The sequence below is a fragment of the Leiobunum rupestre genome, chromosome 7 (genome assembly GCF_980474605.1).
Source record: "Leiobunum rupestre chromosome 7, qqLeiRupe1.1.hap1, whole genome shotgun sequence".
NCBI classification, from domain to species: domain Eukaryota; kingdom Metazoa; phylum Arthropoda; class Arachnida; order Opiliones; family Sclerosomatidae; genus Leiobunum; species Leiobunum rupestre.
In genome coordinates this window covers 32,147,816-32,166,748 of record NC_143390.1, presented here as the reverse complement: position 1 = coordinate 32,166,748, position 18,933 = coordinate 32,147,816, and the positions used below count along the sequence as shown (strand labels likewise).

Below are 18,933 nucleotides of genomic sequence, written 5' to 3'. Positions count from 1 at the left end.
CTTGAAACGTTTTCAAACTAGATTCGCGGAAATAAATAATAATTCAGACACATTTTTCCTTTTACACGTACCTCAAAAAGTAATCATTTTAGCGAAGGTATTTTCCAAAACTTATTTAGAAAATATTTTAAACTTGAATCACAAAAAGTCTTATAACTTCAGCGAAAAGATTTTAAACTGTCTGATATTTTTGAAGAAATCAGCTTATTTTTTCCATCAACGGACCCTCCGAGGGGTGGATAACCTATTTCGTTATGGATTGTAACTCATTATTTACCAACGAGGTGTTTCAGATTCACTTTTACGATGCGTTTAACCGGTAATCCCTAGAGTTTCTGAACTCTTTTCGAGGAAGCTTAAAATATATTCGCGGAAATCTTAAATTTTAAAATATTTTCTTAGAAAGCTTCAAATTTAAAATATTTTCTTAGAAAGCTTAAAGGGAATATAACCTGCAAAGCAATCTTTATGGAAGACCCCTTCAATTTTTTAAATTATCCTGTACAGTGGCGCCAAACATTTCTAAAGCCAAGGCCAGAGCGGCTAGAGCTGCAAACGTTGGTGTTCCACACCAAATACCTGAGGTTATATTCCCTTTAAATTTTTAAACCCTAAAATATTTTCCAGGAAATCTTAATTCTTAAAATCTTTAATTTTTTCCAGTTTTCATACCATAATTGTACAAATGTGGGTTAGCGTTTTTATTATTTTGAAAATATTTAAAGATTTTAAAAGTTCGCGCATAAAACCGTTATAATTTGGTTTGGGGTAACTTGGTTTTCCAAGAGTAAGCAAATGTGTGTTTTGCGGTTACATATAGGGGTCATACAATGAAAAATGATTTGATGGGTCTAGCCACTCTAAAATAAAGTATAGTCATATTAGTCACGCTGTAGTTATCGAATAAATCAATTTTTCATTAGCTCTACTATTTATTGTCTTTAAACTAACGTATGGGCCGTGGTCGCGAGACGAGCGTCGAACTCGAGCAACTGGATACGCGGACGCGCAGTCTTCGTTATCTATTCGACCCTACGCTTTTCCTTTTGTCCTGAATGGCTCGTAAAAAGGCAAAAACCTTTTCCGTATAGCGCCGTGGCGTAGGATAAAGAATTGCACCTGCTTTCTTACACCTCCTAATGAGAATGAATCACAAAGGAAAGAAAGAGTGCGGGTGGGAACACCTTGATATTCCCGACGGAAATAAAAGAGTCTGCGAGTTCGCCATGGCTCTGTACTCCCATTTGCCTTTAGATTCCTCCATTCTCTTACTGCCGCTCTCCAACAATATTAATTTTATTAAGTGTCCATTATCCCGGACTAAGGAAAAAAGAAAATAATGGTGAATAGAGAAAGTACGGCGAGGGAAAAAAGAGATGAAATGAAAAGCAATCGAGGGTAAAAAATGTTCTCGGTATTGAAATAGGATTTGATTGAATAGAAAGCGGAATGAAATTCAATTGCGGGCACCGATCGCGAGCGAACCCAGAGATTTTTCATAAATCGTTTAAGGTATTCGAAAGTACTTTTAGTGGGAAGGCTTTTTACCCTAGTCTTAACGCTTTTCCTTCATAAAGGAATTTTTCTTATTTTTTTTTCTATAGCCGCGAAGGCACTCGTAAAGGGACGGGCCAAATAACAGTCGCTAGTTATTGATCGAACGATTCGTAACTCTTTTCTTGCCGCGTCTTAAAAGCATTCTAAATCACATTTCCCTCGCCACTTTTGCCGCGGCGTCTAAAAGCTTTAAATCGGGTACTTTTCCTCTCGGAAGAATTTCGGACTTTCGCGACGACAATGAGCGGATAAAGCGAGCTGAAAAAATCTACATTTTCTTTACGTAATACGTAAACGTTAGAAATTCCGCGTTTGGTTTTCGAGTTAAGAGGTCGAATCAATGCGTCGCAACGGGCAGGCCTCCTTTCGTCGAAGCAATTTTTGATTAAAGCTCACCGCGACTATAGAATTTTCGGAATTCTTCTACCATTCGCCGGATTACGCGTGGTTGGCTGATTTCCGTCCTCCAAAGACTCTTCCAAACGTGTTTCACAAATTGGAAGTTTTCGTTCGAATCCGCGACGTATTTTGTTTTAAGACTTTCAAATCTTCGAAGCTTGTTTGATCGAGGATTCCTCGTCTTTCTTCGCAGAACCCCTGAGCGTGACCGTAACGCCCGAGAATGTTTTGGTAACTGAAGGAATGACGGTGACTTTCTACTGCAACGTTACCGGCTACCCAATTAACAACGTGGTCTGGAAGAAAAACTTTCAGCTTCTGGCAACTTCCAGCCGAATGACTTTGCTGAGTCAGGAGGTCCTTGAAATTTCCGCGGTTCAGAGAGGGGATAATGGCATGTACCAGTGTTTCGTTTACGGAGGCGATTCGGCTTCTTCTCAAGGTGCTGGAAGATTAGCTTTAAAAGGTTGGTTCTTCATTTTTTATCTCGTATAGCGTATGTAACGTAATTACTCATAAGTATATGCCATGAACGAATTTTCTTTAATCAAACCCTGTTCACAGGATATGCCGTAAGTCAATTCCAACTTCGGGCCTCGTGATCACGAGATTTTGTTTCCATGGTATAAAAATTGGAGTTTCCATAAAATAAGTAAAAAAATAAAAGTTTAAAAATATTTTTAGAACTTAATTGGCACGCGCGATTCCCGCATGAAACTTCAAATTAAAGTGTACTAGAAGATTTGGTGCCTAAGGTCTTTGTCCGACACCATACGTTTGTCCTAAAAAATAGTATAGTAGAAGATTTTATTGTCTAAGGCCTATGGCCGACACCATAAGTTGGTTCTTAAAAAAAAGTATAGTAGAAGAAACTAAAAAGGTGGTAAAAATGTTGCGCAATGAGCTTACTTTTTTAAAAACCCTTTGACATACTGTATTCAAAGCAACCACTCGGAAAAAGTGTTTAATTATTTATTGAATTAAATGGAGAAAAATAATTTCAAACATATTGTTGAGATGACATCGATACACGAAAGAGAAGGTTTACTTGAGTGCTCATAGGGATCTTCTGGGATTTCAACCCAGTAAGTCCACCGGTTTTATCCTCTTTATCGGGTGTGGTGGTCAATTTTGTAATCGGCTTTTTCTGAAAAAAAAACCACACTCCCAGTCGGATATCGCCAAAGTTAAGAAATAATCTTTTAATATTTTTTTTCAAAGTAAACCTAACTTGTTATAATCACTCTAAAAACTGTTTCAATTCCTTTGAAATGTGCCAATAAACTCCATACAATATTTTTCGCTTAACGTCTGTTTCACTACGAACTTCGTCGCTAATTTATAGCGATTTCTATTGAGAGTGCTCAAAGATTGACCCAGGTTTCACTGTGACATCACAGCCCAATGTAAAACGATAGAAGTCGTAATATGGAACATTAAAATTCTTAAATAATTTTTCCCGTTTTATATAGCCTAGAATGCACGTGTAGGAGAGTAGACAAAGATACGGTAGCATTTCGACGTGCTGGTTTATTTATTTTTCAGCTGTTGAACGCCATCTGTAGAGCTGGGGCCAGTGTTGCCAACCGTACTATAATTATAGTACATTTCTATAATATTACCTTACTTTTTTCTCCTTACTATAATTTCACTCGCGTACTATATAGTACGCTTTTTGCGATAATTTTACTATATTTCCGATGTTTGTGCGATAATTAAAGAAATATTAGAAAGCTCCGTTCCGTTAACTTAAGAACGCCGTTTGTTATACTCCTCGTAGGCTAAAAATGGAAAAATTATACTCCATATAGTGTTTGGTTTGTTAGACTGGCAAATACGGCCGACTAATCAAGCGTGTTGTAGGAACGAAATATGCCGTGGAACTTAGAAGTGGATGACTGATATATTACCCACTTCCAAGTTCCACGGCTAAGTATGATCAAGGTTGTACTTGTTTACTTTAATTTTCTAGAAAATTCAATAATTATTTAGCTTCGATACAGTTTTCGGACCTGTGCAACGCTGGCTGGGGCGTACACTGTTTATATAAATAAATAAGCTTTAACAGCTAAAATATTTATTTAGTTGTCAATAGTGAAAATTAACACAGTTTCGGCATAATATTCACAAAAAAAGGATAATATTACATTGCAAAATTATTAAGGTATCTAAAAGTATATTTTCAGAGCCCTCCAAAAACTAAACCTTAGCTGATCATGCCATATAGGAGCAACAAACACAAGGAGAATGCAGCTAGTCTTTAAACACGCTAACGCAGTGTTGTGTACAAATTTCATTCGATGAAACTTTACGCTGAACGTTTTACGGAAAGGGGGAAGACAGTTTCCGAATTTTCCACTTCCGACGGCAGCAGGCGCTAAAGCGTTTAACCAATGAAAAATGTACACTAGAAAATGCACGACTTTTGAATGGTTGCTTTCTCCTTGCGTGAGGTGCTGTGTTTGTTGCTCCGAGATGTCATTTCTTTATAAATGAATTATTTGGTTCCTTTTCTAGTAACAGTTCATGCCGTTCAGACATTTTTCTTTAGCTTTAACCCGTCATTTTGTAACTAGTTGTAAATTACTCAATAGATGGCGACGTTATAGTACTAAGCTATGACCATAAAATAAATACTTAGCTTTTCCATTAATCTTGAAGTCGCGTATCAATGAAATAAACCCCCAGCTAGATTTCTATTTTAGAGAAATTCTATTACATTTGGTTCTACTTAATTTGCAAGTGCAAATTTTGAATTTCAGTAGAAAGCATTCAAAATCTACAATTTTTCATTAATTTGTTTTTTCTCCCGTTCCCGACCCAGACTGCAATCTCACCCGTACGATCAATAATTACTCTATGTAAAATATTCTGCTTTAAAATATTTCAATATCCGTCTTTGAAATAGGATGGCATTTGATAACTGCCATCTTGTGTATAACAAAGTGTCTTTTTTAACGACGGCCTTCGACAAACGGGAAAAGGTAATTTCACACTCCGAAACTTTTGCTTTTCTAATTTTCCAAATGTGTAAACATTTTGGAAACCCCCTTTAAAAATAAACTCCTCGGAAGTCAATTCGAACCTTCCTGCCAGTTAGCTTCCTTTTATAAGTGACTAGAGTTCCTAAAGCTCGACCCACGGCGAACAGTCATTTCTCGAGATTGGTCTATTCCCTACGGCTGGTCGCACGCTATCTTAGGAAGAAACTCTCCGTTACTAAACTGTAAAACGCGGAAGCTCTAGGTCTTCTCAGAAAGGGGAGTCGCTCCGACCCTCTTTTAATCAGCTTCGTTGGCGTACGCCCGACGTCGGGCGAGAATACTCAACTTAAATCTTAATAACAAAGTCGTAAATAAAGGTCTCGGGAGGCACGGTACGTCTATACCTACATCGAAAATGGGGGTGAGGTGGTATCAGGCGATACTAGTAGATATGTCTGGCAGTTTACAATGAATAACCTAGTAGAATTGGTAATGGAACACGGTCCCGACGCTTGTCCCTGGGAAGTCCTTCGGGAATTCCGGAATGGAGAAACCTCCCCTCCCGGCATGAGGCCTGGCTGTCGGTGTGGCCGAGCTGGATGCGACGGTATCCCAACTTATGCTTTTGGCACTCAATTAATAATGGAAGAGGACCTAACGTCTTTTCCCCGCATCCCCTCTCAATTAATTATTCAATTTAATGGTCTGGTAAACTCCACCAGTCTTCCTTTCGTCCTGCCTATTGGCCGAGCTCGCTTCGCTTCCCTCGCATTCCCGCAGAAGCTACGCTTTTCCTTTCTTCCTCTCGCTAGCTGCCGTGTTTTGATATATCTCCGCTCGCGAAATACATTACACCAGATAACGGTTTTTCCCTTTTTTGCGTCCTCCCTTCGCTAGTCTCTCTTTTCCTTTCTGCCCTCTCTCTGACTGATGTATAAATACTTTCCTTCGACGACTCCCATTTGCAGCCGTAACTTTGTAACGTACACCGTTTCACCAGCCCGCCTTTACTAGCGCGATACCTCGTGGAAGGTGACGCCGTAACGGAATTTTCGAAAACGCCTAATCGAAAAGAACCAGTCGATCAATAATGCAACAGATAAATTGGTAGCGGATCATTTCTTAATGCCCGATTGACTCGGAAGCCTATTCTGCCTATTAAATTTTAAGGAGCTTTTTCTTATTGGAGCGATCCGGCATCCCCCCCCCCCTCGCGGATTGAGGAAAAGGAGGGCTCATTTACGCTGAGATTCTCGAGGCAATTAACTCTTTGTTTTCGGGCCAAGATGTAGCAGCCTATCACGCTCCCGACACCTGCTCTTTTCCAAATCGGATGACCGCGATTTTTCCCAAGTTAATTCCGATCATTTGGCGGCCAGTTTTTTTCCAACCTTAATTTTCTCCGCGCTTGATTGTTGGGCGATAAAATCGGCCATAATTTTTGTTGGTTAATTGGATTGTAATTTTGATGAAATTTTCCTCTTTATTACCTCGTACCGCAGAAGAGGAGCCAGTTTTCAACGAAGTTTTTCCCGACCGAGTGCTTCGAATTGGCTCCTCGACGTCTCTAAAGTGCGTGGTTGACGGTAACCCGTTGCCGCAAATTCAGTGGAAGCTGTACGATCGTCCGGTGGCCGAAAGCGCCACGCTAAGAATCGGGGACTTTGTGGACGTGAGCGGGTCTTTGCAGAGCTTCGTCAATATCAGTAGCGTGTCCGTGGAACAGGGCGGCTTGTATTCGTGCGCCGCCAAGAACGACTTTGGCGTCGCTGGCCATTCCGCCCGAGTTCACGTCGTCGGGGCGCCGTACGTTCACCCCATGAACAACGTGACCGTCATCAGCGGTGGAAGTTCTCTCCTGACTTGCGCCGCGGCCGGATACCCTATCGACCACTTTGTTTGGAAGAAAGGTACTATCTCTATGCACTTTTTACTGTTTCTTTTGTTTGGCGTTGTTAGTAACTGTCTGCACGGTTGTGTTGTCCAAAAGCCAAGTTACGTAGCATAATAGTATGACACTGAACTGTTAATGGTAGTCTGTCGTGGAGTGATTTTCGAAAGTTTCGGAAGAAAAACCTCGTCACACTCTTTGGTAGCCAAATTAGTGCGAGAAAAGTATAATGATGATAAATTTGAGTGAAAATTACTATTTCCAGTAGACAAATGGTATGTTTATAATAGTAAATTTTATGTTTAACTCTAATAATTTATTATTATTTGGCCAATAAAACGTTATTATTAATATTTTAAGGCTTGGCTGATGCTTAATTGTGAAGCATTATTACTTGAGTAACAGCTAGCGTAGCCACGCAACTAATTCTTTAAACAATGGCGAAACAGACTGTTATTAAAAAAAAATCGTGAAATACTTATGCCAATATATTACTTATGGAATTACCGATTTCTGAGTTTCGGATAAATGTTCTGACATTACGTATGTCGGTATTGGTAATATAACGTGGCTAGGCCACCGATGGTCACACTTTTGCAAGTAACAACAAACTATGGTTTAACGACAGTATTTTAATAGATAATAAAACACTTTACTTTGGCAAAATATGCTATGAAGTCGCCTACAAAACCCTAAGACAAGCGTACAGTTGTTATATGTACTATTTGATCGTCGGTGGTCTTTCCTCCGTCTATTATAATTATTTTCAATTTTTTAGCAATATATCAATGTTCATTTGTGACCTAAGACGCCTTAAGACGTATCCATCCTACAATGCACAAATGTGTTAGGAGAGGTTCATATCTAGGGGCTGTATTTTCGGTCGAAAAGAAAGTTACAATTTTATTCCTAATGGGGAACTTGTAATGATTTTATAGCAAAACGAGTCGTTTCCCATTAAAACAAACCCTTTAAGTTTAAATTCCTATTTTTCAATATAAATTCAGAATTTATATAGTATATGTTTAAATTTAATGGCATTAATTTGAAATTCAAGTGACTTTCTGAAAGGAAGAATCTATTTGTCGAAGCCATACACGAGTTGGAATTGGAAACGTGCCTAAGTTGACGCTATCGTTATTTTAGGCATCGTTGACTTTCCGTTGATAATATTCTCGTAAAGCCATTTAACGCTCGCGACTTTTTCTTCGCCATTGATCACTCAACCTTTTATATAGAAGGGACTTTTCTCTCTCCATTCCAGCACGGTAGTCTCTCCTCTTTCCGTTTTCGTCGAGGTTTTTTATCCTCCCTCTCTTTCGATACGTGACGAGTTCCCGGTACGCGCCACCTTCCGCGGAGGGATCCTCTCCTCTCTATCTTTTTCCATCTCACTCGCTCCCTGAGGTTATTTTGCTCGTCCTTTCTACTTTGTAAACTCGTAGATCATTCGACTGACAGCCGCCGGGCTCCTTGGTCCCCCTTCTGTACCGCCGCACTTTTTTTCTCTCATTTTCCTCCGCTTCTTTTTGTCGAAGGAGGACAGCTGAAACTCCGGAGAGAGACAAAAAACGCTCATTTTTTTAAGCAAAAAGGCACGAAGAAAAAGAAGCTTTATTTTTGACCTCATAAGGAACCTTTGTCACGTCGGCTCGGGGTTTCGGTCTCCCGGAGAATTTCGACGAACGAGAGCTTTGCCGGCCGATACATCTCCGTAACGTCTCCATCTCACCTTAAATACTACCGAATCTTTCATTCTCGTAAATGGATAGGATGGGAAGACGCGCCGTTAAGGATCAGTTCGAGTAGCTGTCTTCGAAACGTCCCAACGAACCGAGCTAATATCTTTCCCTTTGAGTTTCCAATTTTCCTTCCAAAATTTGGCATTTGCGTGATATACCGCGGTGTATATATATTTTCCCTTAACTTTCACTCCTGCCGTTTAAATTTACGACTGGGAAAATTTCAAAGGGTCACTTTTGCATCCAACCCTTTTCCGTACATACGCCACCCCCCTTAATGGTGGAAATTCATCCATTATTGAAGTTGTACTCCACGGTCGTTTCTATTCGAAAGATATCGTTCGAAAGCGAATTTAATAATTTTCCGGTGCCTAGAGACTGCTCGCAAAGAGTGCTCTTCTGTAGGAAAATATTCTCGCCTCTTCCCAACTTCGGCGCTCCGGACATTGTTATTCATCCGTCACCCGATGATTTGGGTGCGCGACTCCGTGCCAGTCTCGTGTTTATTTTAATTTACCGGCGCGTTTCCGCCGCGTCTCGCGCAGTTTAATAATCCATTGAAATAATTTCCCTTCTCCGAATACAAGGCGCTTTTAATTTAGTTTCGATGGGATGGGAGTCGCCTTTATACGCGCCCGCATTGAAGGGGTTTAAACGACCGCTCGTGCCGTTGCCAGTAGAGATAGCGACTCCGACCACGATTTATCTTCTCGTGTACGGTTGTTGTTTAATATCGATGTTATTGATAACCCCCTCCTCATCCAGTTCGTCCCTTATAAAGCCGAGTTACGCGCTGTAGGGTCCTAATGTAGCCTTCCATCTTCTAGCGAAGTTTTAATCTAAGGACAGACAGTTTCGGGAAATTGTATCAGGCAAACGGGATTTATAACGGTGTTCTCGCTATTATACGCGCCTACACTTCTTGATTGAAACGCGCCTCCTGTCCATTTACGGATATTATAATTTATGAAACGAGGATGGGTGCTTAGAGAGTTAATGTAACAGCATTTTAATGTATAAATAGTCTTCCTTATTAAACGCGATGTTTTGAGCTTCTATTCGAGATATCCTAAGTGCCTTTCAATGTAAAATACTCGTGACATTTGCGGATAATTTCGATCCGTTTATTGCGTACTTGCCTTAATGCGTCGGTCATTAACAATGAACGGTGAGAAAGACTGGCGTTCCTATCTCACATTCCCGAAAAAAATACCGGGTTAATAGATATTTTAGTATTTTTACTGTTACTGAATTTGTATATTCAATCTCGTTTTTCTGATAATATTAAAGGCGGAAGAAAAATAATATTAAAGGCGGAAGAAAAATGATGTATGTTAATAAAATATCACCTGTTTAATAACTGAAAAATTATCTCGAAATAGCTTTTTAAAGAATGACAAAGTATATGCAAATTACCGGGTTTCCGTCATTCTGTCCATTTTTAGTTCATTTTCCCGCCTTATCCTTTCATCTTTTTTCCCCCCGTTTAATTCGGTGCGCGTGTAATGTAAATATCGTCGTCGCATCCATTAGTTTTCCTTCAGCCATTCCTTCTTCTTTTCTGAAAACGCCGAGCTCGAGCGAAAGATAAAACCATTCCCAACCGGAATAAAAAAACTGGGGTTTCGATGTTAAAAAAAAAGCTTCCAACCTTTATAATGCAGAGGACGCGTTAAATTTCCACATCTTCCATTATATTCCCTGAGAGAGAGAGGGAGAGAGCGCCTGGGCCCTTCCTTGTAAATTGAGCTTCTTATTGATCCACGCATTTTAAATGAAATTATCTTATGTAAACAAGGGAGAGACGTCTAGAAGAAAATCGTTCGTGAAGTAGCAATCGCTTCTCACTTTTTCCCGCTCTTCTTTCGCTTCAGTTTCTTTCGGGAAAAAAAGGAATTTTCGGCCCCTTTTTCGTCGGCGAAGGCGCCGAGGTATAAAACCTTTTTCGTCCCGAAGAAACGGACGAGGTGGAGCGAGAGAGAGTGGCGGCGTGGGCGCGGGGTGGGCGGGTCCCCGCAGCGAAGGTGGGCTTAGGTCAAAACGTTTTCTTCGCAGTATCTCATTTCGTTTCCTTCTCGAATTCAATCGACGGATACCTGACTGTACGCCAAAAGGCGGCATTTGCGGGTGAAGTTTGCGTATGCCACTAGCTCGAGTGTCTCATCACCGCGGGGATTCCACTTTTTTTGTTCTTTCTCGTCTCCTTTCGACCCTCTTATGAAAAGACTTCCTTTCTCGTTGTTTTTTTTTCTTCATTCTTCTCCGCGAGAAGTTCTTTTCACCTTTTCCTCTGTCCTGGTCCGCGCTGTATAAAAGCGTCAATTGTTCCTTACTTTTTCTTAGCGCGCGCGATCTTCTCTATAGAGAATGTCTCCGATGAATGATCAAAAGAAACTAGTTAGCCAAGTGGAGACGCGCCGTGAAGTAGACGTTGATGTAACGCTGACGTTTCGACGTCCGCACTCCCCGCAATCTTCCGCTGGACGTCATTGTGTCTCTGTTCTCGGCTTCTGGCGCTTAGCGGGCTTCCAATGACCTGAATTTCTCACTCAGTTTACTTTGAAGCCCCTCGAAATAAGATCCTATTGTTACTCGTAATTTTCTATTAAATTCCGAATTCTTTCAATAGTACGTCACGCCATCTATCGCTGAAAAAGTTTACCGTAGATAAACCTGAAATTAGCCCTTCCAACTTATTTCCAGATAGCAGTTGCTATATCTGAACCGACGAAATAATTGCGATAGATATCATATTACCTATATCTACGTTCAGATATTATCAGATCAGTTGATATGAGACAAAATTCAAACCAGATAGTTTCAATCTGAACCATATCGAAGCCGACGGTAAGAATGTGACCAGATTTCAGTTATCGATTTAAATATCCCCTGATTAAAATCCTTTCGAAATGTATTGTTTATTTTGGTCTGCTTTTCATAAGATTATAGACAACTGTTCATCTAACGGTATCTGGTTCAATTAATTACTTCAGATCGCTTACTTGGGAAAATGAATGAGATTCAAAGTGAGATAGTACAAGGTAAAATTGCTGGATGAGGCGAATATAACCTACTAACCTGATCTGGATAACTGGGTTCTTAAGATATCTGAGGCACTGAGAGAATTACGAGCTTAATAACCTGATTAAAGCACTACCTGGAATAAATAATCATCTTAATTAAATGTTAACCAATTTTCCCTTTTAACCGAATTGTTTTTTTTAAAGATTAATTGCATTCGAAAACTACGGAGCATGAAACTTTATTTTTAAGGAAAAGATGGATAAGGGCGGTTTTTCTTTTATCTCGCTCGTCGCTCGTCTGGGGCTCAAAATTCAATACGAAGACTTTTGAAGTAAAGTGTAGGAAGACAAAAAGGCAAGACCATCGCGATATATCTCTCGAAGCGTTTCTCTTAAAAGCCCGTGCTGGCTTTTCAAAACGAGAGTGGAAACTTTTAGGGCGTGTTAGCGGATAGGAGAACGAGAGAGAGAAGCTCCCAGGCATTGGAACAGTAGTTCGGCATCGTAGTAAGAGGTCGAAGATCGAAAACAATTTCCCGAGAAAAGCCTAAGTGAAAAATCTAGCTCACGGCAAAACGTATCCTGATTTATACACCTTCGCTCTCCACCTCTCTTTTTCTTCATCTTCCTATTCTTTCTTCTTTTGTCCTTCCTGGAGGCATCGCGAGTTGTCCGTATTGTTGGGCATTTTTTTAAAGTGCCCTAAGCAAAAGACAACACGTGTTTCTAAAAAGGATGAAATCCTTTAAGAAATTGCCCCATTTGAATATACGTTGGAAGTTCTTTACGGTTGTTGATAGACCGATTTATCCTACAATATATTTCGCAAAAATATGACCTATACGCGAGTAAATATTCTCATTATGGTGTATACAACAAAATCGAATATTGAAGTTCATAAAAACTACAAAGTCAAAAATATCGCCAATATACAAGTAACGGCGTTGGATAGGTTTACCAAGTACCCACGCGATACAACACCTTGTTAGAAAGGGCTGAATTTTGGGACGGATCGAAATGAACGTTGACCTTCCAAAAAGGTTTCGCACCCCCACCGGCAGCCGCTGCTCTTTCCTTCCATATTTCATTTTTAATAGACTAAAGGAAGGGGAAAAAAACCCCGGGGTAAATTGTTTTCCTATAGATAATGCGCGTTGTTCCTTATTGCGTAACCAGGGGAAGCTGGTCAGACGCATCCAGTGGAATCCCCCAGCTAATAAATACGGCGATACCATCTCGTGGTCCGTCAAGGGAAGGCGGTTCACGCGCTTAATTCCAGGGGCCCGTCGAAATATTGATTAATATCTTAATGTCAACATTTAACAGCTTTCCTCAATACGAGGGGACGGAGCCGAGGCCGGACAAGGGCGGGAGGCCTAAGCTGGCTTTAATAACTTCACTGAAGCGTGTTAACAGATGGAGAGGACAGGGAACGCGCCAGCTTTCGACCGCTTACTATCATCTTTAGCCTCCGCGGCGAAATAGAGAGGGAGCCACCCGCGTTTTGTTTTATATATAAAGTATAGCGGCTCCCCATCGGATCCTTTGTTGAAAGGCCTTTTAAGCGGGGGTGTAACCCTCTTCGAATTTCAGCCAACGTTACCGAATAAATGAGAAGTGCCTGACCCTTTCAATCCGCCCCCCCCCCCTCTTCGCGTCTTTTCTCTTTAACGCCGCTTTTCATTAGCTATACTATATAATGGAGGATAGGTTTTTTTATTCCCCTTACATTCGCGTTGTAAAGAGGGCGCTCCGGATGCAGAAATTAATTTGCTCGGAGATTTCGGTTCATTGTTTCCTGGGAACTAGCTGTCAAGGAGGCGTTTTCTATTACGCATCTACTCGTCATTCCATTACCGAACGGAGAGTCGCGATGTTGCCTATAAACACGGCTCATGAATCGTGGTTCTCCCGAAACGTTTCCAATATCAATCGCGTACTTAACCCCGGCACTGGCTTCGACTCAAGTTCGACCCAAGGGATCCAAGTACGAGAAACGGCCGTAGATACAGGCACAGTCACTCTTCGAGATACGGGCATAGTCATTCTTATTTGCATCCAATTCCGGCCATTCCAGCCGTGAGCGTCTGTTGTAGTTGGCGCTCGTCTTTGCGAGGCGAATATTCGGCTCTCTTTTCACCGCGGGTTCCGTAATTAAAGGACCACCCTCCCATAAGCGATTATCCCCAGATAACGATTATGAAATGACGATGTTAAAGGGTCCGTTAACAGCTGCTGAGAAAATCAAACTTTCTCGCGGAGCGCAGCCTAGTGGACGCGGCTTTCACTAGGACCAAAATTCTTTCAAAAGAGCCGAGAGCTAACGTAAGAGGGGAGCCCTGGTGTATGAAAAGAGAATCAAAAATTTAGCAAACTTTGCTTAACAACGAAGAAAACATCCTTTGAAAATACCGTTTTGACCCGTTGCGACGCGTTGAAGAATGTAAACTAGTAGAAAGGGCAGTTGGTTTTTGTTTTATAGCGGCTACCAGTTTGATGGGGACATTGTTCCCGGGTTGGCTCTAACGACAGTTGACCAGGCAGTGTCGTCATTTGCATTTAGCTTTTATTCGCGGAATCTTTTGGTCGTTTCTGTCTTTTTGCGGTGCCTGGAATACAATCTAGCCTGGCGCCGCCGTTTTTGGTATATTAAGGATTGCGAAAGTTTTAATTGGGATCCAAGTTTTGACGCGGACTCTTAATTATTTTTGGCGGAGCGGCTCGAACGCCGCCTACATTATGTTCGTTTCAGTCCCTCCCTCACGTTCTCTCTCCGCCGTTAAATTCGACCCACCGCTAACAAAGTCGTGGAAGCTAAAGTCCCTTTAAGAATTGGGAAGCCGCTTTATAATTAGTGACGGCGAGTTATCGTCATTGATTTTCCCGTTTTACAGGCGATCTTTAGAACCCTTAATAATGGCCTCCTTTTAATTGGTATATTATTTTTACGGCCTATTTTAAGGCTCGCATTTGTTATTCGGCTTAATTAATGTACCCCTTTTAAAGATAAACATTGCTTGTCCAAGAGCATAAACGCGCTCTTAATTAATATTAAATATACGGTATACTTAAGAGTGTTTAACATATTGCTAATTTATCGCGTATATCGCGCGATTAAATGTAACAGCAAAACTGAAACGTGATTTTGAAAATACGAGTAAGATGTGGCATTTGCCGAGATAAAACCTTTTCCTTTTTGGCTAGATTTCGGTATTAAGGAAAAAGAAATAATGTTAGGTCTAGTAAAACATATTTTATATGGTTTTATCCGTTATTTTTTTAATAGTCCCGAAAGTCAAAGAAAAACATATAGCGTGGCTTTCAAACCTGTTAGCCCGTTGATTTATTAGTCTAGCGCGATCTCGGACTCCGCCACTTTCGCTACGAATCACGGACTGTAAAAATAAAACGATCCCCGAGTTTAGATCCTTTCGGGAAGTGCAGTATATAGCCACGCCAACTTCGCTCTCTAAATGTCCAACTTTCTATTTTTAAACGGGCCTAGAAACGTATGTTCTTTCCGCGGGAGGGGGTGCTATTGGGGCAGCATCGCGATTGACGTGACTAATCGTTTTCGGTTTCTACTTTTCGCCCATAATTCCCCTTTTCCGCCCGGTTTAACCCAAAGCCGCCAATTGCGCTTTTTTGTTTTCAATCTCTCCTCCTTTCTATTACCAATCGCAACCGATTCGATCGTTGCTCTTTAACAAAAGAATTGCTCTATTTTTGCCATATCAAGGCTTTATTAAACTCCTATTCGTCTGACGTCGGGCTTTGCGCTAGAGCCGCGGAAACGGGCAATCTCTCTCTAAATCGCGCTATCGGCCGAACAGAACCTCTAACCCATCTAGTTCTTTATCAGCCAAACATCTATCTACCGGGTTTTAAAAGTAATTCTTTCCAAATCCTTAGCCAACGTCTCGTTTATCGTCAAAATTATGTTTTTTTTTTCTTTTCAAATCCTGGACGGATTTTCGACTATCTACGAAAGAAGAAAGGAGAGATTTTCTCTCGCTAAGACTCCAGAAATCTAATCAATAGCGTCGCAAACTTTACTCTGACCGCGTCTTTGTACAAACAATCAACTAAGTAATATCGGCCTTTCGTACCACGTAAATGAAATAGTCCGTATATATATTTATTTATTTTCTTTAACTTCGTCAATAGAAGTCGGGGGCGTACCCACTGAGAAAGAATACTGCTAGCGAGGGAAGCGGTAATCGCCAAGATTACATCGATCCTTAGGAACCTTTTTTAGCACTCCGCGAAGTTTTTTTTTGCTTCTTTCTTTTCCTTTTAACTCTTTTTATTCCATTTAATGGTTTTCGGCGGATTTTTTTTAGCCAAGAAGAGCTTCAATCTGGGGTTTCAGCGACAAATCTTTTAAAACTCTCTTTTAATTCCCGCAGCCGTTAATTCTCGAGAGGCGACGGGAAAAGGTTCTATTCCCTTTTCCCTAAAATTCATCAACCGTTGACGCGCTCGAAAGATAATCTATTACCCCGAGAAACCAGATACGCTTGATCCCGGAGAATCTATTAACGTCGCTTCAGTCTCAATCGTCACGGTTACCCGACGGTTTAGTTAAAGGCAGTGACTCGGGTGAAGTGTTTGTTTAAAATATAGAGTTGGGTAATCTCTTTTATTTGGGATTCGGAAGTCTTCCTTTGCCAAGTTTTCGTTTCTTTACGTATGTTTGTACGTTTGTAGACGTATTTTTTGCAGAGAGGTTCAAAAGGGCGTTAAAAGAGGTCGCCACTTAAAACGTGCCATTAAATGTTTGAGTTTGTCGGAAGAGGTAACTTTAGAACGAGAGCTTTAAACAAACAAAGATTAAATTTCGCCGACATTTTTGCGTCCTACATTAAAAAATATAAAAAGAGCCCTCCTCTTTAAGATTAATTAAAAGAGCTGATGTATGGAATTTCTCGTAAATGTTTTTTTTTACCGGAAGATGTTTTAATTAAACGATATTAATTTGCTAATTTATGACGAAAAATAAGTGCCACTGTTCGCGACTTAAAATTTATTGTGTTGGTTTTAGTTTGGGTAATCCCCGAATTAAATTTAAAAATGTATGCCAATTTTTATTTTTAAAAGGTTTAATTTCGCTTAAACACTATTCGAAAAATTTACAGGCTTCGTGATTTCACGCAGTATGTACATTTATATTGAACGTATTAGACTCCCAGTGGTCCAGCATTTCCTAGAATGTAATAGAATGTCCTATAATTTTCAATTCTCATATATAATCCCATAACTTCTTTTTTAATATTATATTTCGGATAATTTAATTGTTTAAAATCCAACTGAAGTTCAAAAATCATTACACGTAAACAGTAAAAATTTAATTTGCTTTATTTCTCAAGAGGTGCATTTGTTCATCTCGAGACTATAATAATAATAAGTATAATAAGGCATAAGCCATCAAGCGACTTTAAAGCCATTAATTCAGGTGGCCGGGTTACGATGCGTAGGGGGTGATGGCAAGCCCTTCATGCCACGCGAGCCAACAGCTCCCCACACCAACTATTAACGTTAACCTCAACAAGTTTTTATAGAAAGGGAAACCGAAGAGCTCGAGGCAAAACCCCTTAAACCAGTGGGGAGAGAACTTGCAAACTCAACGCGGAAGGATTTGCTCCAAGTTTTCACACAGATCATAGATGACATAAAACTAGTATTATACAAGTCTAGTTTTAATCAACAATTCTACTGGTTTGGTCAAGGCCTATCATTTAATTGGAATGCCTCAGCTACTGTAATGACCTTTTTTAATAAAAGACTGATCGTTCCCACAATAAAGAATATGGTCGTCAACAATATCGTCATTTACCAACTCATTAATTATTGAAAATAATATTTTTCACTTCCTCTGATTTTCGGGCCCAAAACATTTATAACCGCCATCTTTAAAAACAGCGCTCACTAGAAATAACACCGTTCAGTAACTTCCTGCATACATCAGATAAAAACCGATTTTTCCCAGATTTACGTTACTGAACGTACCCCCGTTTTCTTTAACCCAATTTTCCATTTATTTTTTATCCAAGGTATCGAATCAAAAAGTAAAAGGACCGAATGGTCTTTAAAAAAGTAAATTAAGGCAAAATTGATAAAAAAAACCTTTCTCTAAATGTATTTATCATTTATTTATAAGACGGAATTTTGAAGCAGTTCCGTTAGTATATTAAGATAAGGTTAACTGATTTTATCTGATCGGATAAGATTAGGTGAATTGAACGTGTTTTGTCCGCTATTTTATCAGTATAAACAAGATAAGCAGATATTACTTAGCAGCTAGAAATGGGGAACCACTAATTCCAAGCTGGTCGGGGCTTTTTCGACCGTTATTTTGAATTATCGATCACGATTCCCGAAAGAAGTGAACTTTATAGAGCGTCTCAAAGTACCAGTACAGGAGATCTTAAAAGGCAACGCGGGACACTGTAAGCAATTCCGATGAGAGGTTCTCTCGATCCGCGGAGATGCGTAGTCATCATCACCTGGCTCAAATCTTCTTTCTCTCTCTTTCGATGTAGGTCAACACGACTTGCCCAGATCTCAACGGATCATTGACCACCGAAACGGCTCCGTCACGCTACTGCAAGCGGTCAAGGAAGACGAGGGATGGTATCGATGCGAAGCCAGGAGCGGTCGAGGAGAGCGAGCCCATGGAAACCTCTACTTGAAAGTAATAGGTGAGTCTTCCCTCCACCTCGATGCCTTTCCCTCTCGGTACATACGCAATCTACAACGCTCAACCTCAGACATTCCAGACTTCACATTTCGTCGCGTTTATTCGCTACTTTCTCGCTTTTCGGCCCATAGAACTTTTCGACGGTTACATTGTGGGGCAAAGCCTTTTGGTTTTTCGCTGATAAGGATGGCGCGCACCTTTTCTCGGGAATTCCGCTTTATACGAAAATAAATATAAGACACCAGAAAACATTTCTATCTCCAATCTGTTTCTCCCCAGAGTTACGGCGGTTACTTTCGTTTTTCAACTTTTGAGGTATAAAAGTGTGTTTGGCCTACGTAAAGTTAATCTTTCGTCTGCAGCGTTACCTTGGAAACTTAAATTATATCAAAAGGCTATTGCACATATTTTAGTGTTGATTTTACAACCGAAATTTAATAATAGTATATAATCAAGCTCTTACGAGATAATTATAAAACTAGAAACGTTACAGACCCGTCGAAACCGCTCAAACTTTAAAGCGTGTGAAATGTAAAAATTCCACTACCTAGGGACTTTTTTTATTTATAAACATTATTTTCGGAAATAAGTATCAGAACGAATTACCTCAGCACAATTGTAAAATCATCGGTAACTT

At 40.2% G+C, this 18,933-nt stretch overlaps 1 protein-coding gene across 1 annotated transcript in view; it reads left to right on the top strand.

The window, feature by feature from the left end:
- LOC149936075 (cell adhesion molecule Dscam1-like) overlaps nucleotides 1-18,933 on the top strand; it is a 134,085-nt gene that overhangs the window by 36,960 nt on the left and 78,192 nt on the right. The window contains exons 6-8 of the mRNA XM_090153612.1: nucleotides 2,150-2,422; nucleotides 6,443-6,850; nucleotides 18,139-18,297. Coding sequence (XP_090009738.1) covers nucleotides 2,150-2,422; nucleotides 6,443-6,850; nucleotides 18,139-18,297 — 840 coding nt within the window. The remainder of the gene's footprint in view (nucleotides 1-2,149; nucleotides 2,423-6,442; nucleotides 6,851-18,138; nucleotides 18,298-18,933) is intronic.